Source organism: Chelmon rostratus, chromosome 13 (genome assembly GCF_017976325.1).
Source record: "Chelmon rostratus isolate fCheRos1 chromosome 13, fCheRos1.pri, whole genome shotgun sequence".
In the NCBI taxonomy this organism is placed as follows: domain Eukaryota; kingdom Metazoa; phylum Chordata; class Actinopteri; order Chaetodontiformes; family Chaetodontidae; genus Chelmon; species Chelmon rostratus.
This window is the reverse complement of record NC_055670.1, coordinates 17,610,358-17,633,224: the sequence shown is the minus strand read 5'-3', so window position 1 is coordinate 17,633,224 and position 22,867 is coordinate 17,610,358. Positions and strand designations below refer to the sequence as shown.

General features: G+C 43.0%; 1 protein-coding gene across 1 annotated transcript in view; it reads right to left on the bottom strand.

Moving 5' to 3' along the window:
- The window catches only part of LOC121616411 (ephrin type-A receptor 6-like), a 164,419-nt gene that overhangs the window by 807 nt on the left and 140,745 nt on the right, over window positions 1-22,867 (bottom strand). Inside the window, exons 9-16 of the mRNA XM_041951165.1 lie at window positions 17,268-17,338; window positions 13,944-14,069; window positions 13,245-13,430; window positions 8,726-8,787; window positions 8,095-8,304; window positions 5,410-5,559; window positions 785-978; window positions 273-422 (exon numbers count right to left, since the gene is read on the bottom strand). Of these exons, the coding sequence (XP_041807099.1) occupies window positions 273-422; window positions 785-978; window positions 5,410-5,559; window positions 8,095-8,304; window positions 8,726-8,787; window positions 13,245-13,430; window positions 13,944-14,069; window positions 17,268-17,338 (1,149 nt within the window). The remainder of the gene's footprint in view (window positions 1-272; window positions 423-784; window positions 979-5,409; window positions 5,560-8,094; window positions 8,305-8,725; window positions 8,788-13,244; window positions 13,431-13,943; window positions 14,070-17,267; window positions 17,339-22,867) is intronic.

Below are 22,867 nucleotides of genomic sequence, written 5' to 3'. Positions count from 1 at the left end.
AACTCTGCACCCTCACTTTGAAACACAGGCTTTCTGTTAAAGGTTAAAGTCTCAAGCTGAAAGTGAGATAACCCCGATTACATCATTATGACATCATCAGGGTTATTCTTCCCAGACTCCTCCTGGAGCCACAGGAGACATTCAGGGTTTGAATAGTACCCTGCATAACAAGTGAACTGAACTTCATTTAAAACACCACAACTGCTGCTACAAAGGCAGGTCCTGTCTGGTATCATGCCTTTTAATGTTAACATTTTGGCTCTATCACTCACTCAATACTCATCCTCGCCACGGAATCCAATGTGTTGTAGCCTGCTGCCATGAAATTGCTCTTGTACTGACTCATCTTAATGGAGTCCAGCCAGTCGCCGATGGAGATGATCATCGGGTAGTCCATTTCCTCCCCCGGAGACTCTGGTAGACTGATACAAAAAAAAAACCCCAAAAAACAGATGATGTCAGATCCTGGCAGCATTTTTTAAGCATCTCAGAGTTGAACAACTGGTCTTATTGGCTGAAAGTTCTCAGAGTGACACACACTTGCTCCTACTTCTAAGTGTAGGAGTAAAAACACTTTTTAAACTTTCTTCACCAGGAAAGTCAAACTATCTCCGCCTGCTTTAGGAGAGCTGTGCTATCATAGCTCACTGTTTATTGTAGCTTAAATGCTCTGAGGATGCAGTGCTCCCTGACATGCTTGACAAATATGAACCCAGGTCACTGCCAAATTAGCTTACAGTGCATTTACATTTAATGTGATACTAGGAACTCTGAACTACTGTACCTCTGAATGTCCTCTACCAGAGGCAGGAGGCTGCTGGGGTTACGGATCAGTTTGTCCAAGAAAGAAACAACGTCGGTGAATTTGGGCCGATGACTCCTCTCCTTCTGCCAGCAGTGCAGCATCAGCTGGTGCAGGGCCACGGGGCAGCCCATTGGTGCAGGCAGCCGGTAGCCTTCTTCAATGGACAGAATCACCTGGAGAGACAGTTGGACGTGATGAAGGAAGAAGTCTACATGTGGAGGACGGCTGCTGTATTGCAATTTATTTAGCCTGAAAGTTAGTGAAGTTAGAGACTTCTACTGCCTGTCATAACCAAACAGCTATGTCTCCATGATAACTATGCTTGGCATTATATGGATTTGCACGTTAAGTCTGAGGATCTGGAATTACATCCACAAATGTTTATAGTGAAACAAGTAAGTGTTACTTTTCAATTTATATGAAAATTCTTCTGACATTTTCTATGAATTTTCAGCAGAAAATTAAGGCCGTAAATCTAGTCAAGAAAACCTTATTCACAAGGCGTCAGAATATTGTAACTGGTGAACTTGAATTTCACATATATCTGCTGACGAGATCCCATTTTTGGAGCCTTATTGTCTCTTTTCACACACTGGCTTCAGACTGGTTCTGTGCAGATTTGAAACTGAAGAGTTGTGTCAAAGGCAAAGAGTCTGCAGCCACGCCAGCGGCTCTGTGAGGCTGTACACATGCACAGAGGTGCTTCGAGCTAAATGTCAGCATACTAATGATGATGTTAAACAGGTATAATTTTCACCATCTTAGATTAGCGTGTTAGCATGGTGACACTTGCTAAATAGCACATCGTGCACAGTGCAGCTGAAGTGGACGTGAATGCCATCAGTTTTGCAGGTATTTAGTCGTAAATCAAAGTATTGGACAAATTTTGACCGGATGACATGAAAAGTCAGGGTGTCACTGAAATTATTACAAATCATCCAGCAGGGGGCATGATTGTGTACACCAAATTTCATTTTGCCAAAGGAAAAGTCAGTCGGATACATTCTCTATGGGAAGTGAATGTCTGTACAAAGTTTCTTGCCAAGCCGTGTATTAGTTCTTGAGATATTTCAATCTGGACCAAAGTGGAGGACCAACACACCAACTGACTGACTGCCATCTCTAGAGCATTTCAGCTAGTGTGGCTAAATAAAGAAGAATGACAACGACATCTTGTGAATATTAAAACCTGCAATTACAGTTTTTTGGCCACTTGGGGGCAGCAGAAACAAATTGCAAACATCAGATTCTATGCTGATGACGCAAACTTGTTGGCAAACAGTTGCTGATTTACACATCAGGCAGCTATATACTGTAGCAACATTATCATTCATTTGGAGTTGTCCTCAGGGAAATATCTGGCTCTTTAACAGCAAGTCCGTACCTGTGTCTATCTGCCGTCTGGTGCTGAGCAAGTAGGGTACAGTGGGTCTTTTAGAGCTTTTTCACTAAAAAAAGCTCTCTGCACTGCAGCCAAAAACGTCCCTGTGAGATTGAACCAAAATGGGCCGGACAGCTAAACAATGAGCTGAAACTCACTATAAAGCTCCATAAAACAGAGGTGATGCTTCTTTGTCATCGCTCCGAGGACCCATCTCACATTACACGCTGTCATTTGATAAATTGTTATTGTGAGGGAAATTGATTATGACTGCCTTAAGATACATTAATAATAGCTCTGCCTGTCGAACTGTAAGCCTGCAGCGAAGAGACAGATTACTTACTTGATCCTTCACCATGAATCAGAGAAATAATTGATGCGATGAACAGAGCAATTAAAGTCAAAACAGGAAGCATCGTCAGATTTAATGCTTTTCGTAAGCTTATTATTTCCCATAACCTCCTCCTTGGATGTCTGATTTCCTGTGTAGGACAAATAAGCCTGAACTTTGTTCTTCTTTTATTGATGTGCACAAACTGTAATCTGTCCTATCAATCAACTCAACACGTCTCAGAAATTCCTCTTTCATCTGAGCTGATTGTGTGTATCGCTGTAGCCTTCATACAGCAGATCACCCTATCATATCTGCGAGTCTATGGGAAAGCAGAGATCCATGTATCTGTGCAGGGAGCTGTGGTAAGTGGCTGACCAGGATGAGATAGTGTTTGGCTGGTTTTGCGGCTTGGCTGGCCTTTTGCCTTGGAAAGCACTTCTAAGCAATTCCCAAACAGCACAAATCCTCCCCAAACCCCGGGACCTTACTGGATGCGCGCGTGTGGATGTCCGTGTGCGGATGTGTACGAGTCTGCGTGTGAGGGGTTGAGGGGATTATGGTGGAGCTTTCACACTCAGCGGACAGAGGGATGGATCTGCTTCCTCCATGGCCCCTCCAATCCCTGACCACAGCCCAGGGATCAGCGGGTTGCTCAGCCACACTGAATCCACAGCTTTAAACTCCCCCTCTACTGGACCGAAGTCCTCTGAACCTCTGACCTTCATTGCTCTTTTCCTTTTCCTCTAATGCATCTTTTTCATCCTTTTGTTGAATTTCCCCAGCATTTCTGTTCCTCCCCTCCCCTCTCTCTCAGAGGTAGGCTTTTGATGTGAGAAAAACAGCCAGGGAGCAGGTTGAAGGGCAGCAATTTAAACCCATATAATGTAACACAAACTTTACTCAGAATGTACTCAGCGGAGCAGAGAAGTTGATATTAAAGTGTGTTGTGGTGTTGAGGTTTGAGAACCGGCCTTTGGAGGGGAAGCAACATGAATAAGTCTCTTCCATCCTCTAAGAACGATCGCTGAGATGCCTCAGAGAGAATCCTTTAAGAGTATAGTTCGTTCAAAAGTGAAAATATACTCAATTTTTTATTCATTTTTTGCTCAATAAAACGAGAGTTTACATTGCACAATTCTATAATTAAGCCTGATTCTATCATGAGATTATCAACATCATAAAAAATGGCTGTTTGGTAAAACACGAAATCTTAAAAGATGTTCCATAATGAGACACACAATCACAATAACAGAGAGATCCGATTTAAATAAATAGTTAACAGTTAAAGGCAAAGCAAAGGCTTCCTTAAAAACAAACACAATCCCTCGCAGTGATCACTGATTGCAGCGTGTGTCTGTGTATTTATCTGCAGAGACCCTTCCCCCTGCCTGTATTTCTTAACATTTTGCTGTTGTCTCTGTCTCTGTCTGTCGTGGATGTATGAAGAGATGCAGATCTATGTGTCTGTCTGACTGAGGGCAGGGCAGAGCTAAGCTACACACACACACACACGCACGCACGCAGGCACGCAGGCACGCACACACACACACACACACACACACACACACACACACACACACACACACACAGCAGAGGCCACAGTGGACTGGTGGACATGTGCGTCGGCTGCATTTGCACATAATCCGGCGATGCAGCCCCTTCCCACAGGGCTGTGCGGAGATGTTCATTTGTGCTTCAGAACGTAACGTGAAACCATGAAACTCTCAGAAAATTATGTTTTATTTCTCTCTCTCTCAGAGGAGGAGGAGGAGGAGGGGACAACTCTCCCTGATAAGTACACATACAGCAGCCGACAAATCCTGAACAGCACGCCTTTAAATTTATTGGAGGTATTGAAGCCATATTATGATTTTTTTAAGAAAGTGGGAAATTTAATGACTTTTTAAATTTGAAAAGTGTTTGAAAAGTGATGAATGGCTCGCTGAAAATGTCCTGGTGCGTGCAGACAGAACGCAAGGTGAGTTTTAGATGCGGTTCATGTAAAGCCAATGGAAAGAAGTGAGCGGGCGTGAGGTTGTCCCACAGCGGTGTGAAAGCCGTGAGTTGGACATGTTTCAGCCCGGGTGGAAATGTGGATTTGTTCCGGGGCTTTATGAATCTAACGTTCGCTTCAGAAACGTACAGAGAGAGGAGACAGAGAAGAAAGAGACTGGAGGAACATAACTGCCACACAAAAGCTGCTTCAATTATCCAATCAGAGGACACAGACATTATTTCAGCTGTTTGGACTGACTGAATACAAACTGCACAAACTGAATAATGCAAACCAAAAATTCACTGCGCCTTCTGTCAGAAAACACTTTTTTTTTAACTAGAGGAGGTCAATTTTTGTCAAATTTATTTGTCAGAGACCTTAAAAACAATAACCTCAAAAAAGAGATGCTTTCTCCTTTTCTGGTAGCTACTAACTGCTCTCTGAAAACATGGCTCGTGACGGACTCAGAATTTCTAAAATCCTGGTTATGATCCCAAATGTTGCTTCCCAACAGGACAAACTATGATTACTGTTACAATTCCTTCTTTCTTTTCATTAGCTGGCTGGAACTTGTTGAACATATCTCATATAAATGAATGACGATATCAGTCCTGCAGCAGCTCTGCCACTTCTTTTCTGCAATCACTAAAAACCTGATATGTGTCAGAGTCCATTTCTGTCAAATCAGACTATAAGTGTCCTGAATATGCCGTAAATTGCATTTAAGACTTACAGACTTGGCAGCAGAGGCTTTTGGGATTAAGTCAGTGAGACTCGAGAGCTTTTTCTTGAGGAGGGAGAGTGAGCACAAAATAACGAGGTGGAGTTCTTTCAGCGTTCCTTTTTCCCGAGTGAACCACAAACAACCGTTACGTGATGATGACAACACTCACATCCTGATTGGACATCTCCCAGTATGGCCGCTCCCCGTATGACATCACCTCCCACATGACGATGCCATAGCTCCACGCGTCACTGGCAGAGGAGAACTTCCGGTATGAGATGGCCTCAGGAGCGGTCCATCGGATGGGGATCTTACCACCCTGTTGACATACACACACACACACACACAAATAAAGACACTCACAGTTAGACTCACACACACACAAAAGCATCAGCACACTGAGTGCATCCTGAAAACCTCAATCCTCAGTGACATCCACTGATTGTAAAAATGTTTATTGCTGCATGCACAGCATCTAGTGAATCAGTCAAAGCATATCTCAGCGTCTCAGTAGCCTCAACCCAGCAAATATTGCTTTCCAGCAGAGCTGCCACTGAGGAGAGCAGTTGTTCAAGCGCGCTCAAATGCATGCTGAGCCATTTTAAAACACACTTATAATATATCTGAAATATTCTTGTTCAAGTGCTCTAATATTCTGAATCCTAAAGCCCAGCTGTTATCACCATTTCTGTGTTCGTCGCCTCCAGTTTTCCACCTCACCTCGAACCATAAACACAGCATTTCCTTCACAAAATAACCTCAATACAAACCAGGAAATGGAGGTCACTGTGGGCTCAGACAGATTTACAGAACAGCGTCTTTTCAGCACAAAAGTTTTTTTTTTTTTTGAAGTTTAGCTTTCGCTGTCTGCGGCAACTCCATCTTTCGCCGTCTTCAGGAGAAATTTCATCAGCCTAATCAAGCGGGAGCAGAGCGATGCATCAGTTTGCTGATGTCTCAAGCTTACGCAAATAGCATCAGTATGTAAATGCAATCTTTGAATGGAAAATCCACGCGTCCCAAATTCTAACTGCCTTCCCCTCACTGACGAGGCTTCTATTTGGGGAAAACAATGAACTTGCTCGCTCGCGGTGCAGGAAGGATCAGCCACACGACACCTGGTCGGGACTGTCTCGTAAACTCTCAGTACATCTCTGTAAATTGAGCTGCCAGGTCTCTACTTCTGCACCTTTCATAGGTCAAGACTTCTCAACTCTACTTCTAATGAGGTTCTCTCACAAATCCAGGAACAGACCAGCAGAAGTCAGCCAACTGGCAGCAAACAGGACTGGACTGAGAGAAACCTGCGTTGCTGTTATTCCTGCTGTGAGTAAGAGTAAAGATGACAAACAAATTGCTTTTTAATTCGACATATTGTTCTGATAACTCATCTGCATTGCCGCTACGGTCGGACACAGTTTGCTTTAAGGAGAGACGATCTAACAAGTGCAACACTAAATATTTCACTGCCTCTCCTAAAGTTAAAGACCAACTACATCAGGACAGCAGATTATAGATGTAAGGCCTTAGAAGACCCCTTCGGATGCCTTTCTCAAGAGATTAAAATGAAATAGCTTTCCTGTCATGAAGCACAAAAGCAGCCCCAGATAAAGGTAACAGCAACCCCTGAAAGCAATTTAAACAGCAACAAGCCGAGGAGATGTTTAGTGCTGTCGCCATTTGTACTTGAAGAGCTAAAACATGCAAACGCTCATAGCTTTTGAATACAGTGTTTTATAAAATACTGTATTTGGGTTCAGGAGCGTCCCTGCCAGTGTCAGGAAGTGGGGACTTTAGGGAACTATTGGAGAACTAAGGGTTGAACCCAAATGCAGACACTCAGGGCGCAGATATAATTTGAACACATTTATTTAACTCAAGGACAAAAACCAAGGAAAACCAAAACTCTTGCTACTAGGGAAAACACACACTGGGGTAAAGGGTTACACAGAGAACGAAGACAACACAGGGAAACTTTGAATAAACAAAACTCAGAACAAACACTGACAAAGAACGTGAGGTGGCTAGACAAGGAGATACTAGAACACACTAGGGCTGGAGCATGACTAAAGACAAACACTCACTAACATGGACAACGGGATGGCATGAAATACATGAACCGTGGCATGGTTAATAGCAAGGAAACTCTAACATGGGCTGAGGTATGACAGAGACAAAGACATAACTTGACAACACGTACTTGGACCAGACAATACCAGGATAAAGACTCACAGGGTAAGAAAGGTAACACAGACAACACTAAGGTCGGTGGACTGTGGCAAGGTAACATGGGACAAGGAATCACAGACAACAAGGTAGCGCAGACAACGACCCGACAAAGACTGGGGGGAAGACAAGGACTTAAATACACAAGGCAGGAACACTAATGACACACAGGTGAAGCACATCAGACAATCACACAGGAGGGAAAACACAGGAAGTAAAGCAACACAAAGACACATAACATGAACCTTCAAAGTAAAACAGGATGTAACAAAAAGCAGGTAAGGACAACACACAGTGGGAAACTTGCAAAAAAACGACGTGCATGGCACAGGCCATGACAGCCAGCTGCTCCTGAATCCCCAATCAAAAGTTTTTCAGGTAAGCTCTCAGCAGAGAAATGAGGAGTCAAGATGCCCCGGCTGTGTGAAACATCAGATTTGACGTCTGATTTTTGATGCAACGTTTTCATTTTTTTCCCCCATACGACTGCATCCTCGTTAGGGTGGGAAGAGCTAAACTAAACAAAGCAGCATATATGTGACCAGGTTACAGGACTAACTCAGCTTTGTTAAAACCTGTAATAAATTAGCAGTAGCTGCTCGGGTTCAGAGGGTTGTGTCAGCTGTACCGTTGTGGTGTAGGCCGCCTCCGGGTCGTCCTCCAGGACTCGGGACAGGCCGAAGTCTGACACTTTACACACCAGGTTGCTGTTGACCAGGATGTTGCGAGCTGCCAGGTCTCGGTGAACGTAGCCCATGTCCGACAGATACTTCATGCCCGAGGCGATGCCGCGCAGCATGCCGACCAACTGGATGACAGTGAAGTGACCATCATGTTGCTGACAGGGGAAAGAAGCACACGGAGAAAAACGAAGTGACACATGGCGCCACTGCAGAAACCAGAGACAGAAAAGGAGTGCTGATCTGAAATTTGGTTCTTATTTAAGCTTCTTGAGAACCAAAACAGAGACAAAGTTAAACTGCCTGTTTTTCTTTCAGTTTTTAGAAACATTTCACCACGCTTGGCCCCCAGCCAACCAGGGGCAACCGTGCTATCTGGCTGCAAGGCTTTAAAAACGAACAACAGAGACATGCAAAGGTGGTGTTTTTACAGACTAAGACAGAAACCCTCAGTAGACACACTTTATTTCAAGCTATATTTATATCAGCATTGTTCGTATTGGCATTGTCATGGGTTTATTTCCCTCAAGGATACCACCTGAAGCCAGAAACAGACGCACTGGAGTCCTCAACACTCACCCTCAGAAACGAGTCCAGCGATCCATTTTCCATGTACTCCACCACGATCATCACCGGCCTGCCTGTAAAAACACACACAGAACACACACTTCTTTTATCTCCAAACTCTATTTCTTTGCCATTTCGGGTATGTTTTGCTGTTAAGGACAGTGTGCAGTGAACAGAACTGGAATAAGACTCACAACGAACCAACTGAGACACATAAACCAATGCATGTAAAATCAGCTTCTCTGATGTCAAACAGCCAGAGGGACCCACTGCGTCTCTGTTTAAAGGGACTAAACAAATACTTAGCAATGAGACTGCTGCGTAACTGATGCCGTCATGTGATCCTAATGTTACATAACTGGTTATTATTAACACACTTAAACAACTGGTGAAACATATTAGTATGTGTGGCCGATAATGTCCATAGCTGAAACAAACTCAGGTTTTTGTGACACCACCAATGCAAAACTGCAACTACATCCATCATACAGTGATGTGCACGCTGCTGAATGTAATTTGTTATAAACAGTAAGCATCTAACATGAAGCAAAGGCTGATCCCAAATGATCCTCTGATTTTCTGATTTTAGGAGTCGTGCAGGTGACACGTCAAGCTCAGGTAAGCGCTGACTGATAAAATCACTGTGTGTTTTTGTTTGTGTGTGTGTGTGTGTGTGTGTGTGTGTGTGTGTGTGTGTGTGTGTGAGCCTGAGAAGCAGAAAAGGAAAGCGGGGGCTGGGGAAACACACAGACCACCAGCAGTTGATTGACGCAACGAGTCAAGTCGCGCAATTCAAAACATCCCAACGTGTCCAACCTGCCGAACGGGACCTGTTCAGCATTCAGTCCATGTATGACATTAAACAATAGTTAGAAACAGGTGTGGGCGCGAGTTCTCTCTCCAAACTTTTATTGTTCCCCCTCAGAGGATCCCGACGGCGCTACAGACTGACTGGTTTACAGCTGGGAGGCAGTTGTCCAGGACTTCATGCCGGTGAGCTGTAAACCATTCTGAACGGCTGGAAACAGACAGAAGCATTACTGTGCTGAAGTAACACCACGAAATCACACTTCCTCACATGCTAATGCGAAAAAATCACACTACGAATGCGCCTTCTGTGTCATAATGCACGACCACGATGTGATGAAAGGCAATTTGATTTGAATTTCCGGTATTTCCACAATTAAACAGACTGAGCTACAGCAGTGCTCTACGCCAGTGAAATTAAAGGAAAATCAGACACAGAGAGATATTTCACAGATGGTGACATGTCAAAATGATGAAAACTGCTGTAACAGACAGGCAATAACAACCACTGTGTTAGTGGTGTTATTGTTTTCAGGGGGGCAACGTCTCATTAGAGAGACAGCAGACAGCAGGTGAGACTGACTGATGCCAGCGAGGCTTCTGTCATGGTCACATTATGTGTTTTCAGTTGAATGAACAAGTGGAACTGTAAATTAAGATGACACACTGAAACTAGTCATTTAAATCTATGTATTGATTAAAAATACACGGTGCAGAAAAAGGTATTGTGTTGGACATTTGGGGCTCTCATTAACTGCACTGGGTACAGTCCCAGCTGCTTACCAATGAGCTTAGGGAAGCGGCCGCATGCTGCTCTTTATCGGAGATGTGGAATTTAACCAGATGTACATTTTCCGAAACACTTAGTCCTCATTGTTCGAGCCTTTTCTCTTGTAAAAGAAAAGCATGAAAACACTTCAGATAAAGCATCGGTTTCACCTTTGTGTGGCTTGTCCAAATAAGTTTGGCGCATTAGCCTTCATTTCCCCACTTGTCACAAGAGGAAGGCTTTAAGGACGAGAACTAGTCAACCATCTTTGATAAAGAGTGGCTCGAAACCACTTTTTGATGTTTTTTTCAATGGGAAGCATCTGGGAAAGTCCAAACGACGACACAATGATAAAAAGAGATGGTGCAAGCTATTGTCATTCGGACACCAAAATGTAATTGGAGCAGCGGATTGCCAGGGATTCATCTCCGACTGCACCTTCCACTGAGGTTCACAGCGAATACGAAACAGGCGCAGGTGAAAACATCGCTCCTGGTGAGAGAACACAGAAGCTTTGTGTCCTGCACCTTCGTGAACGCAGGCTGCACGGCGTGTGATTATTTTAATCGGAAGGGACTTTTTTTGAAGGGGCATTTTTACATTTTGAGCGATGAACTTATCTGGGATAAAAAAATACTGTGACATTCAGACAATAATGCAGCAGCTTAAAATCAACAAACCGTCAGACAAAACTAAGACACATCGATCATGTTAACATTCATTTTTGAATAGCTTGAATGCTTTTAACATTTTAAATAACCTAAGCCGAATCGAGCATATCATCAACAAGGGCGTATCGATTCTAAACCTTCATTCCCGTCGCCAGGGATAGGAAGGCAGAGTGGGTGTATTGGTGGATGAATGAGCTGAGCCTTACTTACTTAAGACCAAAAGAACATGTTTGGTTTTTTTTTTCCCCCAGCACAAATGCAACAGGGATAGACAGGAAATTATTTGATCAAGCTTGGCTTTCCTGAGCTAATTAGCCAGGTCTGGAAACAATATATAGTTATGCAGTGCAGCGCCTGAACAACAACAAAAAAAAACCCCTGCACCTGTTAACAGTGTCTAATGCGTCACCTGTTATTTCTGAGCAGGTATAGCAGTCAGTCACAGCACAATACTCCCCATAATTAGTCTCTGAAGGACAACAACAGATGTAGGGAGTGAAAGATGGAGACAGAGACAGCGAAAGACAAACAGGCAGACAGAAAACAGATACTCTGAATTAATGTCTCTCCATATATGATGCCAAGCACAAATGGCTAATTGCATGATTTGGAGTGTGAGGTGCATTGTGTGTGTGTGTGGGTGTGCATGCAAGATTGGAGAGGCAGTTATGGGAAATGGTTTGGTCTGATAGCTTCCTCTCTTAAGAAAACACAGACGACTAAGAACCTAGTAAATCTGTTCTTATGTTAGATTCAACTGAGTTTGACAAAGATCCAGTCACTTGTTGTTTGTTGTTTGTCGAACTTCAAACTGCATCCAATGGAAGACCTTGAGAAAAAAAAGCTAGTAAGGGACCTTGAATTGTTCATCTTTTTGTCAAAGTATTGTCTCCAAGTTAAAAACTAAACTCACACATGGTACTTGTAAGACATGACATTCAGAGTGGATTTTTAAGCTTTAAAGCTACTTACAAATTATAATGGGAAAATTAAGAGTTCAAGGGCTCATGATGTTGTTTTTCATGAGATTAACTGGATTGAAACGCTAAAAAACTGTTTCAAAAATCCACAAAAATGGGAGATGCGGTATTTTCACAGCAGCCGAGGTTCAGCAATATTCAGTAATTAAGTGCAGCCAGCCATCGTTGTTGACCTCTGATGTGATGAAAAGTCCTTCCCAGACTCCAAATGCTTTTTAGTCATTTTCATCATCAGATGTCTTACCAGAGAAATCATCTCAGTGTTGTGTGGGAGGATGCTTTCACTCAATAGCTTCAGCGGCGGAAGGCTATAAAAGCTAAAGGTAAATCCATCGGAGCAAAATATCAGCAATCACCAGCGACTGCAATAATTGCAGTATCGGCCTTTAAAGACCCTTATCAGTATTCCTCGTCAGCAGGGTCAAGGCTGAGGAGTGTCCTCTATCTACATTCAGGGAGGGGAAATGAAAGTCTTCAGGGGACGCATTTATATTCACAGCGATGTCTCAGTTTATACACCCCCTGTAAAAACAACCATATGTTGCGCTGGGTGAGCCCCGTAAAACAGAGCTCGTTAACATGTCCACACACACACGAACACACACCTTTTGTATATGAAGCATATTCCTGCACAAAAACGGGGCACGAATGGGGAAAAATAAACACACACACACTCCCTATGGGCATGGACAGGATAATGTCGGCATAAACACACAACAGAACTATGTGCATAAACAGAACAGAGTCAGTTCACTAATCTTGTAAATGCCAAGAGGAACACACAGCGACTAGTTATTCCATACCTGAAAACGACTCGGCCTCAATTTAAAGAGCGCTTTTTAGTGCAATTTGCCATTCAAGCAACCCGAGGCATACATTTATCCATCAGACTGCGCTGAACAGAGTGACGGGTAAAGAGACTGCAATTTCAAAGGCTCTTGTTGCATTTTATTTTGCTTTTAAAGCCAAGCGCTTGAAGTGAGAGCAGCATCTGGGTCGCCCCCAGACAGCAGAAGTGAAGGGAGAGGTTTTGATTCAAAGACAGCGACTGAGGTGCAGATGTTGACATGACACATCGTCTCTGTGAGTTACAGGAATTCATGCATGGGAAGATGCACTGCTCGTATTGAAATGTGCAGAAGAAGAAGTAGGGTGGCCATTTACCAGTGCAGTTGTTGTATAACAGCATCACTTGAAGGCTGGATGTATTAACACAGCATGTGTGTAAATGCACGGGAATAAGAACGTAATCTTATCGCATCTCCAAACTTAATCCAGATGACGTCCTCCACAATCCGACTTACTTTTGGTGACGACGCCCTCCAGCCTGATGATGTTGGGGTGGTCAAACTGGCCCATGATTGACGCCTCACGCAGGAAGTCCCGCCTCTGTCGCTCCACGTAGCCGCCTTTCAGTGTCTTTATCGCCACGGCGATCTCCTTCTTCCCTGGAGTTCTCAAGCGGCCGCTGCACACCTCGCCAAACTCACCTAAATCACACACACAAATGAACACAGTAAGGAGTCTGTCACCATCAGCAGGCAGCACAGTACGCCACCTGGGGGCACTGTTGCAGTTCCCATCTGAACTCCAGCATCACTGCCTCTTCTCTGATTAGTTAAACTTCATGAAATTCTCTCTTTCAACCCTTTAGAAAAAGAGCTCTGAATCTATTCTTACACTTTCGTTTGTTCTCTAAACCTGTTAAAGCTTTAATATTCCTTCAGTCTGTGCAGAGAAAATGACAGGGAGACACTGGGAAATGGAAAACGGCGTCCTCTTCAGCGTGTACAATGGAGTAGAGGCGGTTCATGGCAATTATAGGTATGGAATGAAAATAGATCCTCTCTTATTGCACATTTAAAGGTATTGTTATCCTAAGCAACAAGAAATGGCCCTCCTCAGCCCACGAATCAGAGAGACACAAGTGGATGAGTGTGTGTGTGTGTGTGTGTGTGTGTGTGTGTGTGTGTGTGCGTGTGCAGGCTTGTGTGTGTACAGACCAGCTCCGATCACCCTCTCGATGCGGATCCTGGAGGGGTCGATCTCCTTGGTGAACTCGTGGACGGCCTGCGTGGGGTCTTCATATGTATCAGGGTCCACATAAGTCTTTATTCCTGGGAAAGGAACTGTGGAGACAGAGAAAGACACAGTGAGCTCGAGTGGGTTTTTGATCAGGCTGGAAGGTAAAATTGGCTAAACTTAGATTATTTACATCCTCAGTAAACAGGGGGTATGTGGAAAGATGGTACAATTTAAAATAATAGAAAGTATGATTTGATTAAAAAATAATTGACATATTTAGGTTTAGGTAGGTGGAAAAGAAACACAAAGGTACGAGAATAAATTAATATGAGGCCGCTCTTTAGTATATTTATCATCAAAAAACCCCCCAAAACCTGCCAGCGACAACAAGCACAGGACACACCTCACCCTAACCCAACCTCGGTAAGCTTTAACACCGCAAATGTCCACTCAAGCAGGGTTCTCAAACTTCCAGGTCCAGATTTTTATTCAAGGTCCGGGGTCCGGAATAATTGGCTAACTAGAAAACGTTACACTCATAACATATTGTAGCTTATTCATGGTACAGCAGGGGTCCTCAACACACACAAGCCTGCACACGCACGCGCGCACTCATCCACTTGTGTCTCTCTGATTCGTGGGCTGAGGAGGGTCATTTCATTTCACTGCCGGGGCCAGAGTTTCAAATAATAACGAAAGATTAATTTAGGTCTAATTAGCCTATTATTGTTTAATATTTTCACTTTCTCACGAAATTAATGTGATTTTTATGAGCCTGCATCAGTGTGAACAGACTCCAAAACATACTGAAAACATGGACGATCGATAATGATAACTAGATACTTAACTAGAAAAAGCTGTCAGGCCTCCACCAAGGAAGCAGTCTGTGCTCAATACAAAACCCACAGTTCAACTATCAATGAATCAGTCCTTATCTCAACTGAAAACTCCTCTTCTGAATCCCAGGAAGCAAACAAAAATACTCAGTTTGAGACTCAAACAACCGTTGGCCAAAGAAAATAAACTCAAGTGACGCCTCTTGTGTCTCATAGACAAACTTAGTTATTCTCCAGACTCCAGCGTTACCTCCTGAAGTCCAGGCAGGGCGCTGCTGTCGGCTCCAGGGGAGGTCCAGCCTGAGAGCCGAGCAGTTTGATGGCGGGGCCACGGAGTAGAGAGGGCGGAGCTGGAGAATAATCCGGCTCTACAGAACGGATGAACTGTGAATTACGGACTTTTTTTTTGGCTCATTGCCACGATTGGCAAACTAATCTACAATCGCTGTCAGGACGGACTGGGTCTCTTCCACTGGTGAGCAACACTTTCTGTATTCATCATTATTCTGCGCGACGGATGTGGCCCGCAGGCTGCGAGTATCATCACTGAGTCATGGGCTCGGCCCAGACTGACCTGCCTTTCAAAGCCCCTCGACTAAAACTTGTCAGTAAGTGAGCAAAGAAGCTAAAACGGAAAGATAAAACCAAACATGGACAATTCCATAAGTGACAAAGTTTGTCTTTTTAAATTCTATTTTTATATAATGAATAGTTTAACAACATCCAGACCTCAATGTAAGGCACAAACATCCAGTATTTCTGCAATGACCCCTCTCTCCCTCCATGTTTTCTGTCTACATCCACACTGAGCTGTTGCCTACAGAGACTTACAGCAGAAATGTGCACAGAGAGACAACATTGTTATGTGGTCACTCTTTAGACAACCGCTGGAGACACATTAACCTACTATTGATTATTAGCTGGAAGGCAGAAGTTACCCTGTCTGATGTTCAATATCTGCTCTCTGACAAAGCACCCGAGCAGAAGGGACTTTAAACAAGCATCCAGCCTGTTGAAGTGTCCTTGAGCAAGTCAGCGAATCTTTAACAGGCTGCTGCTGTTCTCGCTCTTGACCCTGACCTCCCAGAGGAGGAGTTGGGGAGGGGGGGCAGACAGAAGCTGTGTTTCTTCTTCAGGGATCGATACAGTATCACAAAACAAAAAACAACAATCAGTTGGCTGGGATGCCTGAACCGACACCGCCAACACCCCGAGGACCCTGCTCTCCTCTAAAGTGCTCGACACCGCACTCAGGGCTGAGACCCGAGACAAGACACAGGAGGTGCAGGGGTTCGAAGCAATGCTTTAAATTAGGAGTGAACACACACACAAACACACACACTCGCTCGGAAAGTGTGTGTTTTAATACTGAAAATCAGAGAACTTTGTGGCAGCTCGGTGGCCACCTTCAAAAACTAATTTGATGTATATGTCTTCTTCTACACATTCCTATCTCTGTCTGGCTTTCTAGCCGCAATCCAACTTTCCTCTTAAAACTGCCTCATTTCTCTTTGTCCTCTCTTCCTCCGCCTTTCAACCTGCTCGCCCTCATCCTCGTTTCTCTCCCCTCTCTGTTTCTCCTCTTGCAATTTCCCCTCGTCCCGTCCCAATCTTCGTCTTTCTGCTCACTTTCACACATCTTTTCTTTTTTCACTTTACAGCTCTCATTTCAATTTGTGTTCTTTTTTTTATGTCAGGAGCAAAAAAGTCGGGAATCAAAAGACAAAAAAAAAAGGTGAAAGAGATGGAAGGGTGCAGGAGTGCAGAAGCAGACAGCTCGGGGATGCAGCTCTGGAACCAGACTAATAATAATAATGATAATAAAAGCTCATGTAAAACATCAAATGAAATCTGAGGGGAGGTGATGGATATGAGAACGGGAGGAGAGGAGGAGAGACAGAAAGATGAAGGATTTTAAACTTTTGACATGTCTTAATTCCCTACACTATAAATACCACATTTGCACCTTCTTTTCTTGCCAGAATTTGTGACAACAGCAAGTAGATGTCCTTGCATTGTGTAAAAGCCTGTGGTTTCATTGGCGTGCAAAATTCAAACATGCATAGACACAGAAACACACAGGAAATGGTCCACACAGCAGTACACTGTGCATGTTGCATACAAAGACAGGAGCAGCCTAGCACTAGCTGCTAACGGTGGCTCATACAAACCCTCTCTTCTCGTTCCGTCCCTGCTTCTTGGCAAAGACACGCCATAAAAATAAAACCTGGCACCTTCTCACCAAATGTTTGGGCGTTCTGGCAAAAGTCATTTTCAACATTAACATGATGCAACGTGCCAAACAGATTTTACACGTTTATTAATGTGCAAAATTTAGACTGAGCAGACCTGTCCAGCCATCATCACCACAAACATGGAAAGTAATTATTCTTGACTCTCCTTCTGTGAAAACACAAAAATTAGGCTGACAGTGAGAGAAAGAAGAAAGCAGACTGATTGATTTACCGTGTCCGTTCTGATAATTGGTCCTCCTTTTCTCCTCTGAAGTCATCTTGGCCTTAAAGTACCACTGACACCTGGAAAACACATTGATCGATGGACAGAGTTAAAAACATTTTCCTCATATGTGCAATCATATTACTTGTTGCATGCAGCCTCATGGTGGAGCTAATTATGCAGGACCTGTTCACGGGTCTCTCAAGAAGCCTGCAATTAAAAGTTAGTGTGTTTTGTGAGGCGAAGCGAAGAGAAAAACCTCAGCAAATATGTTACACGCTGCATATAAAGTGGGTAATTGTACATGAAAAAACATTTTACACATTTCTGGAAATCCTGGAATCTCACGGTAGAAACACAATCCTACTGGTGACATTTGAAAACATTTAATAACCAATTTTCTGCAGAAAGACACTCATCATGTCAACTCCTGAGTGCACTGAATTGAGCAAGGATGTGTTTCATTACTTTTTATTTCAACTTGTAACACGAAGAATGTTTGATTTCTTCTTTTGAAAGTAACACAGTCAAAATGGGAAATTAAAAGATTCTTTATGGGAACTTTAGCCAACTTTTCTTTGTGTCTCTTTTCACACTTTTGCACCCTGGCCACAGGCACAAACACCCAGGCGCTGACTTGAAGTGATATTTTAACAACCTCACACTAAATGGAAACAGAGGAACCTCACTTGTACATTAAGAGTTCCATGAACAGATGAATGTGGCAGTAATTAAAAAGTTCATTAAAGCTATAGGGGAGGCTGTTGGCAGGTGATATGAGGAAAAATAGAGCAAAAAAAAAAAAAAAAAGAAAGGGAGGAAGCAAACCAGGCTGTAAGGGTAGACTGAGAGTCTGTTTAAGTTATTTTTTCATAGACCAGAGCAGATAACACAAAACTGTAGCTTAAACCACCAAAAATGAAACAGAATAAAACAAAATAATGTTGCAAGCTTGACTGATCATTGGAATGTATCGTTTGAAGAAGGATGCCGGCAGGCAGTCGGAGTCTGGCCTTGGAGGAGACGGTTTACAGATAAAGTAATGAAGATGGAGGTGGTGTGATTCGGTGGTGTGCACAGACACACACACATAAACACACAGGTTCAAAATTTTTGAGAAATTAAAGCAACTGAAACTGAAAGGAACAGACATCTTTTCACAGACACAATTCAGCGTTTTTTTCTCAACACACTGCTATAGAAGGGAAGTACACTTGCTTCCACTAATGCAAAAACTCCCTCGTCCTCCTCTCTGAGTGTGTGTGTGTGCGTTTGTGTGAGAGTTTATCTGGGCGCTGAGAGACCGAGAGACAGCCAACGACTGATAAAAAGCTGCTGCCAAGAAAGTCTGAAAAGCTGAGAGATTAGATGACAGCATCTGCAAAAGACCACAGAAGAATTTATCCAAATAGATGCTTGGATGTTACTCCCAAATAAAAAGTGAAGAAAACACAAAGTACCCAGTCAGAATCACACACGCAACCGGAATCACGGTCATGGCAGGAATCTGACAGGCAGCTCCGGCACATTGCTGTGAAAACAGTCAAAAAGTGCACCAACTGTTTGGGGAATATATGATATATTAAACAGAAGCATAAATAAAACGTTTCTGCAGAGTTGAAGTGAACTAAGATGCAAAGCCACAGCAGAAAATAAATGCAAAGTAAATGAGCGTTTTAGTCTGCACTTCTGGAAATCCTGAAATGTAAAAATATGGAAACAACAACCTATTTTCTGCAAAAAGAGACTCATCACGCCATTATTCCGTCATTACTGCGACTATTTAAACTAGTATTAAATGCATATCCTACCTCCGATATTGAGCAAAACACTGAGGAGGACAGTAGGAAACAACCTATGACATCATGTTATTTAGCTCTCTGCTTTTCTATGCTCAACGAAAGGTTGAGCAGTAAAACAGCAGCAGCTATGCAGAAGATAAAGTATTTATCAAGGGTGTAGCTGTGCAGGTCTCTCATGTAGATTACGACAAACTGGAGCACAACATTATAACGGTAACATATGTTTAGTTGCCAATTTATCAGCTAATACAGTCCAAAACAACAGCAGTATCTCACAAACTGTTGTTAGTTTAGTTTAAGCACTCACCCTCACATGGCACAGGCTGCATCACTGATTCATTTTAAAACTTATCTTTGCAGCAGAGGGCTTAATTAATGACCGCGAGCACACGGGATGCTCGCCTCCACTTCTCACAATTGGATCCCCTAATAGATTTTCTCATATTTCCTAGTTTATTAGATAGAATACAGAATTGTGCTTCCCGCCTCATCGGATACTTAGAAATGACGACACTCCAGGTTGTGACCTGTGCGCTCACACGCTGCAGCTGTAAGCGTCTGTTGGGATAATAATGCTGTTGGCAGTTGGCATGGATGAAAGCTGACAACTCTTTTCCTCCCCACACTGAAAAACAAACAAAGAAGAAATTAAAACACATCTTTTAGACTGATCTGATGTATAAAGAGCCTCCTCAACAATTTAAGAGTGGCTCAAGCTCAGTATTTCTTGGTATTTTAAGCAGATTTTCTGAGCATATGAGACGATCATTTAGTGATTCATTTATTAACATGCTCTTACGACGGTCAAACAGGACAAGCTTTTAATATCTATGTATTTAATCTTGTGCTTCTGAGGTCTGTTGGTTAATGTGACGACACTAAATTCAGAATTTAGCAGCGTTGGACATCTTACTGAAACGTTATCGCCTGAGATAGATTGCCATCGTGACTTTTACTGCAGTGTTTAATTTGTGGGTCTTTATTGAATCGAGGGGCAGACATGTAAAATTTCCATCACTAGTAGGCAATGAAGTGCATGTCTGACAGAAACGTGAAAGGAGTGGCGGCAGAAGAAGGACGGAGCCCAGAGGCTTGACCCGAACCCCCAGCAGAGACACAGATCTCTCATAGTCGCACTGTCACATCAGAGGAGAGTCCTCTCTTCACTGTCACCGCTGCAGACGAGTCCACCTCTCCCCCAGCCCCGTGTCCCCACACCACTGGGGTCCAGAGATGCTATCTCCCCCCTAGAGACGAAGCTGGTGGAGGGACAGATGTCTGCATCTCAGCCTGAGTCCCGCAGGACAAGATGGTACTGACATATTTCACTGCTGGTTCGGGCCTAAAATATAAATATTGCAAACATCAGATGTTGCTATTCAGTGTTACTTTCAATATTACTTTCTGTATTGAAAAATCACTGATAAATGGGTTACAGTGCTTGGTTGCCTTGTACAACCATTCCTCCCATCACTAACCCCCTGATACAAGGAAAGGCAACAGAAGAGAATCGGTAATATGCAAAGTGCTGAGATAAATTAATAACAGAGAGATGCAGTGACTATCTACACTTAATACAGTCAAAGTGGTGCACAGATATCTGAAAAGTACAGACAAGGTCTAAGGGAGTCACCACTGCAGGATCATCATAGCCCCCAATAAACTCAGAACGAAGCACCAAATAAGAGCGACTAAAGATGTGGAACTAATTTAAACAACACAAACTGGCAAATTCATTGTATGGACAGAATAGAAAGAAACTGTTCTATTCTCAGCACAGGAAGACTTTTACTTGGAGGTATTGACCATACATTCCCTAAAAAGAGTCATTTCTGAACAAACATACTCCAGCAAACAGCCATTTCCCCCCAATCAGCTCATAACAGGAAATATGACCTGGGCTGTTTGACGAAACATGTGTCTGCATATCATCAGTGGTATAAGGGAGCGAATTATAACACACAAGCGAGGAAGCTCTTTGATATAAAGAAATCAGAGTTTACCTTGAAACAATACAGAGGAAATTCAAAAGAAATCATGAGAGAAGAACTGCTCGTCTGTACAAACTGCGGGATTCAAGGACTGTTAATCTGAATTGTTAAAGCTGCAAAACTGAAAAACAACTTCAAATAACTTTGTGTAAGAGGTCGTGAGAAGTTCTGAAAAAAAGCAGATAATGATACTTCAACTCTCCAACTTTTTAGTCCTCCAGCTCAAACATGAACTCATCATTGACTCTAAGCTCCTGGAACAAACTATTTCTAACAAATGACTTGTGATAAGGAGCGAGATTCATACCGAATGATTCTCCAGCACATGATTTACATCCAATGTTAACATTCAATGTAGGAAAGATGGTTTCAGCAAACTACCCAGATATTTTTCTCAGAAGTTAAAGGAGACCAACACAGACAACAATGAAAAAGAATATGGAACTTGAAATTTGTCATCTGAGAAGAAACGCCACTGTAAATCAATGACAGTCTCTGCCCTCTGGTGACCAGATTTAGTTATTGCACCTTCTAAAGCAAGTTAGTTATTGAGCCACTGAATTCATGCGTATCTACTTCTGAGGTTTTGCATATGATTGTGAAGTTTTTTTAATTTTCAAAGTTACAGATTATATGTGCTGTGTGACTGAAATGTGGTTTTACTACATAAGATTGTATGTGAGTCGCCTGTATCACACCTGTGAACTGTACTCCTAATTAAAAAAACATAACATTAACATATTATTACTGTGTGAAGCTGCTGTGGTGAACCTGTTGGCAAACAGCTGCCTATTTACACATCTAACAAACATGGAGCTACATTAGCATTCATTTGGAGTCGAGGTTGTGTCCACCTGTTGAATGTAAGCCCAGTATTCGCTCTCCTTTCAGCTCCGTTTTGGTCTCCACCACCTCCTGAGGGATACCTGGCTCTTTAGCTGCTAAATGCTCTTTTTTATCCACCATTCAGTCAATGACTTTGTGTGCTTTTTGGTGCAGGGCAGGTGGATTTACCCAAACTTTTTATCTGAAACAGCTTATTTTAAGTAATATTTCCCCCATTTTATTGCCCTTTTTCTTGTTTTTGAGATGATTTTGCAGTGAAGAAGTTTTAAATTAGTTTTTAATGTGTTAGTTCAAGTTTGATTTGTATGCATTGCTTGAGTTTGATCTAGCATCCACAAAAACTCTGCAGGAGATGTCTGAGGTTCTTAAAGAGTAAATTTCCTCTGTCTCTAATGTGATTTGATGAAAGGATGCTCCCTCAGTAACTTTTCTAATCAACAAAAACAACCTCCCCTGATTAGCAGAGAGTACTCTATGGCCAAATAAAGTGGCTAAATGATGCGATAATGCAGGCGGCACTTGAATAAGTTTGGAGTGAAAATGCCCACGCTGCACTACTGGAGAAAGTGTGTGTAAGTGCTGGCTTGTATGAGTGTGTGTGGGTTCATGTGATCACATGTGAGCCTCCTCCTCTTTGAAGACTTAACATAAGCCGGGTTGCCAGATTAGAGCAGGTGTCAGAGGGCTACGAGCCACAGGTTGCCAGATTGGGCTTCGGCTAAGTGAAGTCTGTGGGATCCAGGACACTGATAGACAGTGCAGATAACATGGCGGGCAACACTGGCAGAGAGGACAAGAAGGGGATTTAGAAAGCTACTGTTGACCTCTGCTGATGGGGTCAAGCTGTTCATTAAAGAAATGGTGGCATGTGCCTTTATCAGTCTTTTGCAGTCCTATCCTCTGATCCCCTTTATCCGCCTATCCCTCTGTCTCACCGGCTTTCATGTTGAAAAGAGGCCGCACACACAGA